We start from the raw sequence: 16240 nt of genomic DNA on the forward strand, positions 1-16240 counted from the left end.
CAGCGCAAGCTCCCAGGCCTCAGAGAGGCCCTCACAAAACATTTCGCAAAGACGGGACACTCAGGTTAAAAATGTGACAACCGCCCCATACTAAACACAGAAAATCACGTCCCAGGTGGGGGCAAGGTAAAGAAGGGGTACAGAAGGATGCACGAGGTACACAGGGTAGTCGGCGCTTACGGCACACTTCAAGAATACCTCAGGGCACGCTCACCTGGGAGCGCTGACAGGGGTGCGCCAGCAGAGGGGCCTGAGGGCAGCCTGATGCGCATGTGCACTCCCTTCCTCCCCTTCCCCATCCCGCCACTGGGACCTGAGGGAGCATCTCCTCTGTCAGAGCGGCGGTTGGGGTCGCCACCGGCCTTCCTGGAACTGAGGTGAGCCGGGGCGCCAGGCCTCCCCCTGCGCCCCGCCCCCACACCGATCTGGGCGGTCCTTCTACTTAAGGCTGTGGGGGTGTGGCCGAGGTCAGGTGTGAGGGCAGTTTCTCCTGTTTGTCTCCCCTCCTCAGAGACCAGCAACCTCCAGCCGCCTTTGTGAGGACGTGAGTATGGACCTGGGTGAGGGTGTAGGCCCCAAAGCGGAGCGGGCGGGAAGGTGCAGGCCGAGTGTGGCTTTGGGGTGAAACCGGGTGTGCCCCCATCCCAGCCCCACACCGGGCCAGCCTCCTGGGCTTTAGTCAGGGGATGCCTAATTGAAGTGGTGCGGAGCCCAGGCCACCTTGGGAGGAGATGGAGGGGACTGCCGTTGGGTGGACATGCCCCTCCCTCCTTGGGTCAGGGAGGCGACAGCGGTTCATGCCTGGGGGAGGGGTCCCCGACCACCCTCCACTGGCAGTTGGCACCGTTGCTTCCCCGTTCCCCTGCCACCCTGCAATGGTCTGTGTGACCTCGGGTGAGTCATCGCCACTCACTTTCCCAAGCCTCGCTGTTCCGATTCCTCGTTGCATGGCAGCCTCAGCCCCGGTGACCCCCGCCCAGAGCGAAGGCCCCTCACACCCGGCCCTGTCTCAGGTGACAGCGGCCACCTCTCCAGCCGCCTGCACCCCGTCCCCTGCCTCCAAACCCTCAGCAAAAACCCTGTCAGGCCAGCCTCCGGAACATCCCAAATCCCGCTCTGCTCTCATACAGGTCCCCTACGGCCTGCATTGCTGCCCTGGCTCCTGGCTGGCCCTCTCTCCTCGGCCCATCCTCATGATCGGATCTCTCCGTTTCTGCCCCCAACCGGGGTGGGGGGACCACCAGAGCTCTGTCTTCTGCTAACTTCTCCCTATCAGGTCCCCCTTCCTGGCGGGAGGGCACATTCCACAGCTCTTTTCAGGGATCCTCTCTGGGCTGAGGCCCCACAGCTGGATCTCCACCTGGGACCTTCCCCCCAACCCCAACTCTGACCCTCGGATCCCAAATGCCACAGAATTCCCCCATCCCGCCTAGCTGCCACTGCCCTGGGGCTTCCGGGGAGACTTGGGGCCTCAACCATTATGATGCATATCCTGAGGCCACACACCAAACCAAGATCAGGGATGTGTATTGAAAGGGTTAATGAAAGTGAAAGTGAAGTTGCTCAGCCGTGTCCTACTCCTTGTGACCCGTGGACTGTAGCCCACCAAGCTCCCCCGTCCATGGGATTCTCCAAGCAAGAATACTGGAGTGGGTTGCCATTTCCTTCTCCAGAAAGGGTTAATGGTGACATTCTATTAATAGTAGACGCTAATTGAGCACCTGCTGTGTCTTCTAACTGCATGGTAATTTACTTGCTTATCTTGTTTATTGTCTCTTTCTCACTTCCAGAATCCTCCCAAGAGCAGGGACTTTATTTTGTTCTCAGCCACTTCACCACCCCCACACCTCCTGCCCCCAACCCTACCTCCCATCTCCACACCCATCACAATGCCTGGCATGCAGGAAGGTCCCTGAATTAGTGAATGAAAATTAAATTATAATAGAAATGCCTAACATTAACTAAGCACCTTCTCCCTGCTTATCACCTATTACTGGAGCATTCTTACTGATTTATCTTTGTTGTCTGTTTTCCTGACTAGAAAGTCACGTTCAGGAGGGCCAGAGTTTATTAATCTCTTTTTTCCCCCACCTCTTTGTCCTTGCCACACAGTAGGTTCTCAATAGCTATATGTTGAATAAGTAATAAAAACTAAATTCCAATGATTATGATTAACAGACTTCATAATTAGCTTAATTCTTTGGTTTATTGTTTCCATCTTTTTAAAATTTATTTTTAATTGAAGGATAATTACAATATTGCATTGGTTTCTTCAATACATCAACATGGATGAGCCATAGGTATTCATATATTCCCTCCCTCTTGATGTTTCCTTCTTTTAGAACATAAACTCCTGGGGGCAGGAATGTTGCTCAGCACAAACTGTGACTGGCAGTGTGCTGGGCTGGGGTCCAACACTGACATGATCTGAAATCAAAACTGATGAAATTCTTGCCGTCCTTCCAGAATGGGAAGGAACTGCTAATGGGCAGGGGGTATCTTTTCCAGGTGACTGGAAATGTTCTAAAATTAGATTACGGTGATGGTCACACAACTCCATGAATGAATTTAAAAAACAATTATACACTTTAGGTTAACTTTACGGTATATAAGTTAATCAAGGTGTTTTAAAAATCCCTGCCTTCACAGAGTTTATGTTGTAAAGGGGAATAAGAGAGAATAGACAACATGAATAATGTATATACTATGTTAGGTGATTGGTACACACTAGGCACTCAATAAATATTGATTCAATGATACCTGGCTGTCCCCCGTCCCTAAATGGTCTCACCTAATCCCCCACCCCCCCCACCCCCATTGTCTGTCTTTTCTTCCCATCTGCAGGGCCTGCTGTCCACATCTCTTCCCTGAGCTGCCTGTTGGAGCCATGGCACAGCCAACAAAGCCTGACATGTTTGATTTGGGCCTGGGCACCTGGAGCCCTAGATCCCGGGAGCAGAGCCACAGGGCTTGGGGGTCACCCTCCAAGGGTGTAGGCAAGAAGCTGCCTGAGTACAAGGCAGTGGTGGTGGGCGCAAGTGGTGTGGGAAAGAGTGCACTGACCATTCAACTGAACAACCAGTGCTTTGTGGAAGACCACGACCCCACCATCCAGGATTCCTACTGGAAGGAGATGGCCCTAGACCATGGAGGCTGCATCCTGAATGTGCTGGACACGGCAGGGCTGGCCACTCATCAGGCCCTGCGTGACCAGTGTGTGGCGATTGGCGATGGTGTGCTGGGTGTCTTCGCCCTCGATGACCCCTCATCTCTAGCCCAGCTGCAGCAGATGCGGGCCACCTGGGGCCCACACCACACCCAGCCCCTTGTCCTTGTGGGCAACAAATGTGACCTTGTGACCAGTACTGGAGATGCTCGTGCCGCTGCTGCAGCCCTCGCAAAAAGCTGGGGGGCCCCTTTCGTAGAGACCTCAGCCAAGACACGCCAGGGTGTGGTGGAAGCCTTTTCCCTACTCATCCATGAGATCCAAAGGGTCCGGGAGGCCATGGCAAAGGAGGCCACGACAGGGCCAGGTGGGGATAAAGGCCGGCACCAGAAAGCCATGTGCCACTGTGGCTGCTCTGTGGCCTGAAGGTCTTCAGTCTAGAAAAGTGGACCCTCCCCCAGACCAGGGTGATGGTTCCTTCACATGAGCCCCCCCTACCAGCAAGTAGCTGTGTGGGACACTGTTGGTGTCTCTCTCCTGGGGAGGTTTTCTTTTGGTGATGGGCTTTTTGGCAGTGTGGGACATAGTGTTGGTTGTGTTATGTCAAGTTGAGAGATTCTGTGCAAAATTAAATAAATGGTGTTCTTAGGTTTCAAAACTGCCTCCATGCCAAGTGTTATGTGGGTGGGAATGAGACTGAGTGGGGAGAATGTTACTGAGTTGTGAGAATTCTTCCATTCAAGAAATGTGGGGGGAAACCCCTATGTGCCAGGCCCTGCTTTGGATACAGAAGATGTAGAGCCTAGACACTGAAAATCCCTGCCCTTGTAGATAGGACATGAGGCTATGTAGTAAAGGCAGGTGGAGGAATAGAGTGACGTGGAGGTCAAGGAAAGCCTTAGTGGGTGATATTTGAGCAAAATCTTGTGGAAAACTAGGGGCAGAGGGAATAGCCAGTGTGCACCAGTTACTGCCACACTGACTCCCAATATCTTTAGGGCTGGGATAACAGTACAATAAGAGTGGCCTCTATACTATTAATATCTAATTAGATATTTAAACATTACATATCAAGCTAACAAAATTCATCCTATCCTCCTACCTTGATGAATACATTTTCTCAATAATCTGAAGGCCCAGAAAGTTCGATGCCAGAAGGGGATAGCATTGGGAGGGCTGACCCCTGGCCAGCAGCCCACTCCCTTTCTCTTCCCTCAGGTAGCCCCTCCCTATGTCAGGGAGTTCATGTGTGCAAGTGGACATCCCAGCACCATCCAAGCTCTTCACCTGCCTCACAAACAGCTTGGTCCTTGGGATGGACTCCGAGAAGGTGCTGCTGAAAGTGGCCCTCAAAGACTTCTGGGGCCCCTATTCCCAACCGAGGCCTGGAAATGGGGCACAAAATCTGGTAGGCACTGCCATTGCCCACATGGAGATCTCCCCAGGGAGGAGAGGCAGAGACTGCAGGGAGGGGGTTGTCTTAAAAGTGCTGGACCGAGGGCTGGGGCTCCTCTTCCTTTGTCTAAGAAGGGCCATCACAACTTAGTCCACTAGCCCCCTAGAGAGTCACTCACACAAACAAGTACATAGCTGCTTCAGACTGTATTTATTGTGGGGTTGGGTGGGGATCCTGGGGTTCGAGGGCAGCAACTGTGGCTGGCGGGAGATGGCAGGGTGTCCTGGACAGGAGGGTGCACGGGATCCAGGCGGTGCTCAGGGCAGGAGGCGGCGCGCGGGCGCTTGCGGTGCAGGGGTCTCCAGACGCTTCACACGCAGCAGGGCCCCCAGCACGCCCTCAGGGGGTAGCTCAGGGCCCATATCCTGGTCAGCGGCACGGCGGAGGCGACGCGGGGCAGCGACGGCTTCGGTGTCGGCGATTCCCGTTAGGATCCGCCCCAACAAATACCTGCAGTGAGGAGGTGTCCGTGAGTCAACGCCTCCGCCCTAGGACCTGGAGGGCGCCGGTACCTCTAACCTCTCTGGGACCTGGCAGCCTCCTCCCACTCAGGCGTCCCACTGCTTTCTGGAGACAGGTGTCCTCGCCTCCCACTCCAGTCATTCGGATGAAGGGAGCCAGCCAGGCACCTCTGCCCCCACCTAGGGTCCCAGGACCTAGGTGTTCGCACCTCCACCCTGTAAAGAAGGCCCTCCGCCGCTCCTCGCCCTCTTCCTCCTAGGATGATGGCGCCCGCCCCCCGACCGCCCTTCGTGGAGGTACCTCAGCAGCTCAGGGTCCAGGTCTGGCGTCTCGTCACCGGCGTCCTCGCTATCGGGGCCCGTGGGGCCATCGTCGTAGACTGGGGGCCGGAGTCTGAGCGCCGCGGCGGGGGCAGGCGGGGGGACAAGCTGGGCTGCCAGGGCCGCCGGGTCCAGGCGGGCGCGGAGCAGGGCGCGGGCGAGCTGCGCGGCGGGCGCGTCGGGGTCGTTCTCCAGGCCCAGGGCCGGGTCACTGGTGCGGGGTGCGCCCCAGATGCGCCGGAGCTGCGCCAGGACGCGCGCCTGCTGATCCTCGGCCTCCTGAGCCTCAGCCCGCGCCCGCTCCTGCCGTTCGGCCTCCAGCAGGTGAGCCAGCGCCCGCGCCAGCTCCTGCACAGCCCCCGCAGCCTCTCCCCTCGGCGCCGCCCGCCGGAAGCGGCGATGACCGCTGGCCTCAGCCAAGGGCGGCGAGGCTGCGCCCAGGCTGCGGGGCTCCTGCGAGAAGACAGGTTGGAGGGGGGAGGTCTTCAGCGTTCGCCCGGCCAGAGACTCCCAACCCGCAGGACTCCGCGGACCTCAAATATCCCTAGATGCCACCAAAGGTGCCGTGGGCCCTCGAATATGAGTAGACACCCCTAAGGCCAATGGAAACCCACAAATATCTCTGGTCACACTTAGGGCCACCAAAGACCCCTAGATTCAACCCCAACCCCCCGCACCGCGAACGATTTCCCAGTGACTCAGACTTTGCCCCCCGGGGCTGCTGAAGACGAGGTTTCTTTATAGGAATAGAGATGGTAGATATGACAGCAATGGATTTTTCTATATTAATGTTGTGGACAATAGGAACTTCTATTTGCATTTTACAGATTCCTACTGTCCATCTGTTTTACCCAAAAGGTAGCAGACTGTTCTATGCCTTGTGTTTTGGAATCTATGTCTAGATCCTACCCTAAAAGCATCCTTTCTCTCTTCGATCCTTCCTTTCTTCTGCTTTGAATCCTTCTCCTATGGATGTACACAATAGTTTATTTAACCAGTCCAACTGATGAACAGTGAGGATGTTTCCAATCTTTTTCTATTCTGATAAATAATGTTGGAATGAAAAACTGTGTTCATGTATCATTTATATATCTTTTGTATACATATATCATTTGTATATACAAGTCTATCTGTAAAATAAATTACCCAATGCCTAATGTTCAGTTCAGGCAGCTTTGAAGCAATTTCAGTAAGTTTAAAGAAATAAAAGATATCAAAAGTATGAGAAAGGAACAAAAGACCAGTAAATGGCCATAAAGGTTTGAAAAAGAGACATACAGAACATTTAGAAAAATAAATGACATTAAAAATTGAATGGGCAAGTTAAACTACAGATTCAGTGCAGTGGAAGAAATAGGATTGAACAGAGCTTGGAAACTGATTCATACATACTGACAGTTGCTACGACAGAGGGGACCCTGCAGAGCTGTGAGGGACGGGAACAACTTCAGTAAATTGTGCAGGAAAAACAAGTAATCCAAATTTGGGAACAATGGAAAGGGAAAAACTTAATTTGACTACATTCAAGCTAAGAATTTATTTTTATCCCAAGACACCATAAAAAGAATGAAAAGTAAAATCAGACTAGGAGAATATGCTTGTAACACAAATAATCAATAAAGGTACAGTGTCCAATATACCAAAAATTCCTAAAAAGCTGTAAGAGAAAAGCAATATAAAAATGGGCAAAACTGATGACCAAGTATTTCACAAAAAAAGGAACCAAATACAGTTACTAAGCAAATGAAAACTAGTGAACCTCATTAGTAATCAGGAAAATGCAAATTAAAACACCAGTGAGATACACTATGCAGGGGGAGTGCAAAAGACTGCCAAAATTAAAGTCTGACTATGTCAAATGTTGATGTCGACGTAGAAAAAATGGAAGCTTTTATACATTGCTGCTGGGAACTCAACTGTCAAAATAACGTTGAGGAACAATTTGGCAACGTCTTGAAAGATGCACATATCATATGCCCCACTCCTGGGGTGTTACACCCAAGAATAGCTTTTGTGCATATACTACTGGACAAAGGTTCATGAAAAATTACAGCAGCACTGTTCACAACAGCATAAAAGTGAAGGGAGGAAAAAAGAAACGCCTAGAAACAACCCAAATGTTGTTGCTGGCATATTGAAAATGCATCTATAAATCATGATACACTCATGATATACTCATAGTGTAAAATATTATTCAGTAATAAAAATAAATTAATTATAGCCACATACTTCAATGTGGATGAATCTCACAACCAATGTGTTAAAAAAATCAAGTTCCAGAATTCCACTGCAGACTACCTGTTACAACCAGACACCCTGATGACTTCCTAGTGACCCCTAGTGACTACCAGGAGTCAGACACCCAGTATGATTCCATCTCTGTGGGGAAAAATTAAACAAGATATTGTTTAGAGATACAGACATAGATGATAAGCTACAAACAAAAGGGATCAATTAACAGAAAATACAGGATAATGATTATGGAAGAGAGAGACTGCTGTGGCGAGAGGCACCCAGGGGCTTCTAACTATTGGTCATGTTTGATTAAGCTGAGTAATGGGCACACAAAGGGATTATTTTATCATTATTTCTTACACTGTATATATACATATGTTTAGATATATTCTCATATATAAAGAATACTTTTAAAAAACCATCCTTGATGCAGACAGCCTTGAACTCTACATTAGAGAAGGATGTGCTCCAAGTGCCCTTGATGGCCACCACCCCTGAGACCCTCCAGGGAATCACACGTCAATCGTGGCCTCACCCACACTACTTGGAGTGACAAGCCTTGAGATGTCAAATATGCAACCCAACACTGCCCATCCGCACTCGGGGGGCTGCACACATTCACACCAACCAATGCTATGCAGTTACAATCGCCAAGCCATCTAGATGCAAGAACACGCACCACCCTTAAAGACATAACGCTGCACAGAGAGCGACATCATGGCTCCTCTCTCCACAATGACACAGCTCCACAAAGAAACAGTCTCATCAACACATATACAAAATCCCCGTCTCTCAGTTCAACAGAACTGAAATGGGGTGTGCACCTAGGGGATGCAAAGACCACTCCCTCCCAAACAAAAAGACAATCACACAGACACACACCCAAACACAGAGACACACCCATAAGTCACACCATCACCACAGGAATCACAAACACACCGGTGTCACACTGAGAAAACACACACAGAAGCATCACACACAATGCACACCTGGACCCACAATGGCACCTTTGTATGGACGCTCGTAAGCGCTTACATCAAAAGAAACACACAGAGACAGCACACACTCATATCCCTGTCATCACATCTTTCGGACACAGACCGAGGCCCGCATCCCCCGCCTTACTGTGTGCTACGTCTGTGGACAGCGCCATAGGCGGCGGGCGGGGCGAGGCCGGGCCCAGAGCCTAGTGCGGAGGGATGCGCAGGGCGCGGCGGCCAGACGACCCCCAGACACTGCCACCCGCACACCCAAGAGACAGAGGCTGGCATGGCCTGGGCGCAGGCTGGAGGCTGGACCCCAGGCCCCCATGGCCGATCTCTCCACAGGTCCCGAGAACTGGGGCCAGCGAGGATAAGGGGCAGGCGACCAGGCACCGGCACTCACCTGTAGCATCCTCCCTCCCACCCCCACCCAGCGCCCGACCCGGGTCGCACCTTTACCGGCCTTGCGCAAAGAGTGCGGGGTGGCCCAAGTAAGCCCAAGAGCAGCAGCACCAAAAGGCCGACGCCCCCGGCCCGCGGCCCGTGGAGCAGTGGCGACCCCGCCATGCTGCCCCAGCGAGCCGGGCTCCGGACAGGCTGACTGACTGGCAAGTGCGCAGCGCCTGAGCTACCCAGCACCGCTGCGGTGCTTTGCGGCTGCGCACGCTGAGGAATCTTGCCTTTCTCTGCCCACCCCATTCCGTCACTCTACGCAGGCGCAGCCTTTAGCTCCTTCAGCCTCTGCATCCTGCCCGTTGCCAAGGATATTCCCGAGGGGCAAGGTGATGAGCTGGAGCCTTTGATGGCGGTTGCCATGGCAGTCGGAGGCCAGTAGCCAGAGCAACAGACCTTGCTGTCGCCTCAGCAGACAGGCAGGAAAAATGACTCAGTGGAGTGGAATGGGGGTCTGGTCGCCCCTGCCGCCCCACTTCTTGGGAAAGAGATACACAATTTTGTTCATTGGATAAACAGTTACGGATGGCCTATGGACCATGGCCTTTACAGAGTGATGAGTTCAATTAGTTCACCATTCTAAGGTGCTGTCCCTTACCTGCATAAAGCAGTTACTAGTAACTGCCTCCCAGAGTGGCTTTGAAGGTTTAATAAGAATGGTATTTAGAGGCCTTCCCTGGTGGTCCTGTGGTTGAGACTTCACCTTCCAATGCAGGGAGCCATGGATTCAATCCCTCATCAGGAAGCTAAGATCCTACATGTCTCCTAGCGGAAAACCAAAACATAAAACAAAGCAATGTCATAACAAATTCAATTTTTAAAAAAAAAACTTTTAAAAAATGGCATTTAGAAGGAGCTCAATAAAAGCTCCTTTCTATCCTTTCCTTGTCTCTTTCCCAGTATCTTCATCTCTCCATTGCTCTGTTTCTCTTTCTGACCTTATATGCCCATAGGTCTCTCTGTCTTCCTCTCCCATCTATCTCTTCCTGCCTCTGATTCTTTCTCTCACTTCATCTCTGCAATCTTCCTCCTGGGTCTGTCTTTATTTTGTTGTCTCCATCTACTTGTCTTCCATAGATACGTAGATTGATTTCACTCATAAATTCCAAAAGGATTTTAAGCCATGTAAAATGATACAGCAAACAAAACAAAACTTTGGTAAAATTTCTGTATCTATCGGGGGAAAAACGACAGGAAGGGCATATCAGTGGTTATTGTGGGTGCAGGGGGAGACGACAGATGCTTTGTCACATTCTCCTTTACATTTTTCTCTGTTATCTGAAAAAAAAGTTTCAATGAATATGTATCATTATTATAACCAGATTTTTAAAAGGTATTTTCATTTTGGTTGGAATTTTAAAAGTATGGTAACATGACATAAATCAAAAGTGAATAAAAGAAAGATCTATTTGTGTTGCTGTGAGTATATCTAATCCATTCTAACTGCTTCTATTGTGCATGCTCAGTCGGGTCCAACTTTTGCTCGGTGAGAATAATGGAGTGGAGACCAAGGAGCACCTCACACCCATGGCAAAAAAGGAGGTGACACGCGGCGGGATGGAGGCTACCTTAGAGCAGCACTTGGAGGACACATTGAAGAACCCATCCATTTTCGGAGTCCTGGGCACAGATTCACAGGGACTCAATCTAGGTTGCTGCAGAACCCTATCAGATGAGCATGCTCGGGTGATATCTGTTCTAGCCCAGCAAGCAGCTAAGCTAACCTCGGACCCCACTGATATTCTTGTGGTGTATCTAGAATCAAATAATGCGAACATTATGATCCAGAAACACAATGGCATTACAGTGGCAGTTCATAAAATGGCCTCCTGACAACCCATATCAGTTCTCCAGCAGCCTGTCACAGGGACTCGGTCGTACCTTATGTTAATTATCTTATGGAACTAATAGACCATTCATGTAACACATATTGAGCACTTTTCTATTAATTTTAGAGTAGGCTGCATTTTGACACTCTGTGGATTGACGTATCAAAATACCAGTTAAGGAAAGTATCATGTTTTGAAGCAGCATATTTAGGTCACCTTGTATATAGAATTTTGTTAAGTTTAATAAACCTGGTTGGAGGAAAAAGGAGAATACTGGAGTGGGTTGCCAGGGGATCTTCCTGACCCAGGGATCGAGCCTGCATCTCCTGTGGCTCCTGCATTGGCAGGCGGATTCTTTACCACTTGAGCCACCTGGGAAGACCCCAAATCCTTATACACATCCCCTTATGAACCTGAAGATTATATGCTCAGGATAATGTAATGGACACACAATTAAGATGGCTCCCATGATCCTTGTCTCCTTGTATTATCATCCTTGGGTAATCCCTTCCCTTTGAGTATGTGTGTGTCCAAAGGTGATCAGATGTATGTGATTACATGTAGATAATCATGTTAAAAATGAGGTGGAAATGATCAACTTGTGAGGCAACTCCCACTCCCTTGCTGGCTTTCATGAAACAGTTGACCACTTTGGGGAACCTCACATGGCAAGGAATAGAGGGTGGCCTTTAGGAGCTAAGAGTGACCCCAGCTGACAGCCAGCAAGAAATTGAAGCCTTCTGTCCTATGACTGCAAGGAACTGAATTCTGCCAACAACCTGAGTGAGCTTGAAAACAGATCCTTCCCCAGACAAGCATCAGATGAGACTGTAGCCCTGGTCAACACCTTCATTTCAACTTTGTGAGACCCTAAGCAAAGAACCCAGTTAAACCATACCCTGACTCCTGACCCACAGATACTGTTAGTTAATGTTTTAAGCTGAGAAGTTTGTGGTAATATTGTTACACAAAAGATAATCTGAATAAAAGAAGACATGTTTCATCCTCTTGGGTGAGACTATTTCATATTATAACTATTTCAGCTACATCTAAATTACTATATAATTTCTATATAATCTTAATTTAAATCCCAGCTGAACATTTTAAGGAAAATCAATAAATCTTATTCAATAAAGTATATAAAGAGTCCACACAAAACTTTTACATGAATGTTCAAAGCAGCATTTTTCATAATAGCCCCCAAATAAAAACAACTCAAATATCTGCCAACTGATGCCTGGATAGACAAAATGAGGTATAAAATGGAATATTACTCATCCATAAAAAGAAACAAAGTACTGATACATGTTGCAATATGGATGAAACCTGAAAATATGCAGAGTGAAAAGGAGCCAGACACAAAAAGTCACATAATTTGTGACTCCATTTATGTGAAATGCTCACAATAAGCAAATTCATAGAGATAGTTGATTAGTAGTTGCCAGGGGCTGAGGGGAGAAGAGAAGGGAACAGGGGTGGCTGCAAATAAGTACAGGGTTTCTTTTGGAGGTGATGAAAATGTTCTGGTGTTAGATAACAGTGATGGGTGACCAACTTAGTGAATATACTAAAAACCATTGAATTGTACACTTTAAAATGATGAATCTTGTGTATGTGGATTATACCTCAATAAATAAATATCTATAAAAAAGAATAAAGATTTGTGAAGTGCTAAATCATTTCTGAAAAAGATTAAAAAGTAGACTTGACTTACCAGGTATTAGGATGTGTTCTAAGGCCAGAAAGGTAAGATGGTGTATGGAAAACTGAAAGAAAATAAGCTGGAATCCTACTTCACATCATATACAAACAATAGCTCCAGACAGGTTAAAGATTTTCATGTAAAAGAAAACACTATAGGTTAATAGAAAAATATACCATGGGACCTAGGGATGGGGAGGGACTTCCTGAACAAAACTTCAAAAGCACAAACCACACGGAAGAATGTTAATGACAATGTACGTATCAAAATTTACAGTTTCTGTTTAATAAAAGACCCTATACACAAAGTTAACAGATGAAACAGCAAATATCTATTTGCTATAGCTGAAATCACCAGAGATTAAACATCCAGAATATAAAAGTGACTTTGAGAAACAGCAAGAAAGAAACAAGAGCCTCAAAGAAAAATGGGCAAAGGATAGGAATAGACAGCTCACACAAGAGGAAACCCATGAGGTTATCAAGCATGTGAAGACATGCTCAATTTTACTAATCATTAGAGAAGTGCATTTTTTTTAATTGAACAAATTTTTCCATTTTTAATAGAAAAAAAGTTAGGTGATATGACTTCCACACCTTAGACTTGTTCCTGAAAGGTAGGGTCCAGCTGCTCACTGCTCAAAAGCCAATAAAATGAAATATTACTTTATATCCATCATACTGGAAAAAATTAGAAAACTGAATCACATGAAATTTGGCAGTCTTATGGAGATACAGGGACCTTCATGTATTGTTGGTGAGAGTCTGGGCTTGAGCAGCCATTTTGGGCAATTGTCTGGCAGTACTCAACCAAATTTAGCCTGTACACCAGAGTTGTCAAGTACCCAGTGTAAGAGGGTCTACCACCCATAGTGGGGGAGGGGACTGGGAAAATTCGCCCTGAGAAAGCGTATCTATGCTGAGATCTAAAGGTCCAGGAGGAGTTACCCAGGGAGATGGGTATAGGGGGAAAGCATTTCAGGCAAGGGAATTCCACAAGAGAAAGATCTAAGCTGAGAAGCAGCGTGGCATGTTCAAGGAACTGAAGTAAGGCTGGTGAGCCTGAAGCACAGAAGGACATGTTCCAATTCACTGTATTTTGAAGCTTTCTGGGAGAGTGTGGCAAAATGGTCTAATGAGCAGACACATCTACCTCCCTTCCTTCCCCCAAATTCCCCCAAAGCAACCCTCCAAAATACCTTGAGTGGTGCTTTTCAAGGGAGCCATCAAAGGACCAATTATTCTGAGGCATTCTTTAGGAGACAGACTGCAGATGGAGTCAAGCCATGCAGGGTGGCGGGGTGGGATGGGGGGAGAGCTAAGAATCAACCCCCAATTACAACGGATGGAGATAGACTTTTGCAGAAGTAAAAACACAAAAATAAGTCCATTGGCTCTCTATGGTTGTCATTCCTGCTGTTTGCTAGGATTTTCTTTTTTTTCTCCCTTTCAGGACCATGGAAGGTGGGAAGATTGTACTTCCTCACGACTGAGTGGAAACAGCCTGTGTGGCCTCAGGCTGGAGCACTTGATTGCCAGTATGAGCTCCTCCAGAGCTCTGTCATTCTAATTCTTTTTATTTTATTTATTTTAAAAAATGTATTTGGCTGCATCCGGTCTCAGTTGTTGGCACGTGGGCTCTCTAATTGTGGTGCAGGGGCTTACTGGCCTTAAAGCATGTGGAATCCTAGTTCCCTGACCAGGGGATGGAACCCGTGTCCCCAGCACTGCAAGGTGGACTCTCAACCACTGGACCACCAGGGAAGTCCCAGTCTGATTCTTTAAAAATAGCCTGTAATTACTGTTACTCCCAAATTCACATCTCTAGCCCAGGCCTCTTGGGATTCAAACTCCAACTGCCTCCTCAACACTTCTACTTGGGTAGAAATAAGCATTTCAATGTTAACTTCCCCAAACTCCAACTGTTGATTTACTGTCTAATTCTTCAAGAGATAGGAATACCAGACCACCTGACCTGCCTCTTGAGAAATCTGTATGCAGGTCAGGAAGCAACAGTTAGAACTGGACATGGAACAACAGACTGGTTCCAAATAGGAAAAGGAGTACGTCAAGGCTGTATCTTGTCACCCTGCTTATTTAACTTATATGCAGAGTACATCATGACAAACTCTGGGCTGGAAGAAGCACAAGCTGGAATCAAGATTGCCAGGAGAAATATCAATAACCTCAGATATGCAGATGACACCACCCTTATGGCAGAAAGTGAAGAGGAGCTAAAAAGCCTCTTGATGAAAGTGAAAGAGGAGAGTGAAAAAGTTGGCTTAAAGCTCAACATTCAGAAAACGAAGATCATGGCATCTGGTCCCATCACTTGAGGGGCTCCAAAATCACTACAGATGGTGACTGCAGCCATGAAATTAAAAGACGCTTACTCCTTGGAAGGAAAGTTATGACCAACCTAGATACCATATTCAAAAGCAGAGACATTACTTTGCCAACAAAGGTCTGTCTAATCAAGGCTATGGTTTTTCCAGTGGTCATGTATGGATGTGAGAGTTGGACTGTGAAGAAAGCTGAGCACCGAAGAATTGATGCTTTTGAACTGTGGTGTTGGAGAAGACTCTTGAGAGTCCCTTGGACTGCAAGGAGATCCAACCAGTCCATTGTGAAGGAGATCAGCCCTGGGATTTCTTTGGAAAGAATGATGCTAAAGATGAAACTCCAGTACTTTGGCTACCTCATGCGAAGAGTTGACTCATTGGAAAAGACTCTGATGCTGGGAGGGATTGAGGGCAGGAGGAGAAGGGGACGACAGAGGATGAGATGGCTGAATGTCATCACCGACTTGATGGACGTGAGTTTGAGTGAACTCTAGGAGATGGTGATGGACAAGGAGGCCTGGTGTGCTGCGATTCATGGGGCCGCAGAGAGTCGGACACGACTGAGCGACTGAACTGAACTGAACTGAAGGCCTGCTCTTCCACTGCAAAGACAAAAACAAAACAAAAACTCTATTCTTCTCTCAGTCTCCCCCATCTCCATAAGTGGTCCATCATTCACCCAGCTTCTCAGATCGAAAACCATAAAGCATCCTTTTTAAAAAAAAAATTATTGTAGTATAGTTGATTTACAATGTTTTATTAGTTTCAGATGTACAAGAAAGTGAATGTATATGTCTATTTTCTTTCAGATTCTTTTTCCATATAGGTTATTACAGAATACTGAATAGAGTTCCCTGTGCTATGCAGAAGGTCCTTGTTAGTTGTCTATTTTATATATAGTAATGTGTGTATGTAGAGCTTCCCCAGTGGTTCAGCAAAAAATAACCCATCAGCCAATGCAGGAGACACAGGTTTGATCCCTGGGTCAGGAAGATCCTCTAGAGGAGCAATCCACTCCAGTATTCTTGCCTGGAGAATGCCATGGACAGAGGAGCCTGGTGGACTACAGTCCATAGGGTCCCAAAGAGCTGGACACAACTGAACGACTGAAAACATACACAGAATTTGTGTATGTTAATCCCAATCTCCTAATTTACCACCTTCCCCCATATATCCCCTTTGGTAATTATAAGTTTGATTTTGAGATCTGATCTAAGCTTGTTTCTGTTTTGCAAAAAATTCATTTGTATCATTTTCTATTAGATTCCATATATAAGTGATGTTATATGATAT

General features: G+C 47.7%; 2 protein-coding genes across 2 annotated transcripts; one reads left to right on the plus strand and one right to left on the minus strand.

Annotated features, from left to right (window-relative positions):
* Positions 1 to 2887: 2887 nt before the first annotated feature.
* ERAS (ES cell expressed Ras) lies at positions 2888 to 3592 on the plus strand. The gene has a single exon (XM_052663939.1). It carries the CDS (start codon positions 2888 to 2890, stop codon positions 3590 to 3592), a length of 705 nt encoding a protein of 234 aa, XP_052519899.1.
* A 1241-nt stretch (positions 3593 to 4833) lies between these two features.
* PCSK1N (proprotein convertase subtilisin/kexin type 1 inhibitor) lies at positions 4834 to 9321 on the minus strand. The gene is made up of 3 exons (XM_052663750.1): positions 9076 to 9321; positions 5385 to 5857; positions 4834 to 5072 (listed from the first exon to the last, which is right to left on the minus strand). The coding sequence occupies exons 1-3, from the start codon at positions 9319 to 9321 to the stop codon at positions 4880 to 4882; spliced, it is 912 nt and encodes a 303-aa protein (XP_052519710.1). The 3' UTR covers positions 4834 to 4879.
* Positions 9322 to 16240: the final 6919 nt, after the last annotated feature.

This window comes from Budorcas taxicolor, chromosome X, assembly GCF_023091745.1.
Source record: "Budorcas taxicolor isolate Tak-1 chromosome X, Takin1.1, whole genome shotgun sequence".
Lineage (NCBI taxonomy): Eukaryota > Metazoa > Chordata > Mammalia > Artiodactyla > Bovidae > Budorcas > Budorcas taxicolor.

Bases quoted from the DNA above. Each gene is read 5' to 3' on its own strand.
- PCSK1N (XM_052663750.1), bottom strand. From the start codon at position 9,321: ATGGGGTGGGCAGAGAAAGGCAAGATTCCTCAGCGTGCGCAGCCGCAA. The intron at 5,858-9,075 runs GTGCGACCCGGG...GTCTTCTCGCAG, and splicing joins TTTGCGCAAGGCCGGTAAAG to GAGCCCCGCAGCCTGGGCGC. The intron at 5,073-5,384 runs GTACCTCCACGA...TCCTCACTGCAG, and splicing joins CTGGACCCTGAGCTGCTGAG to GTATTTGTTGGGGCGGATCC.
- ERAS (XM_052663939.1), top strand. From the start codon at position 2,888: ATGGCACAGCCAACAAAGCCTGACATGTTTGATTTGGGCCTGGGCACC.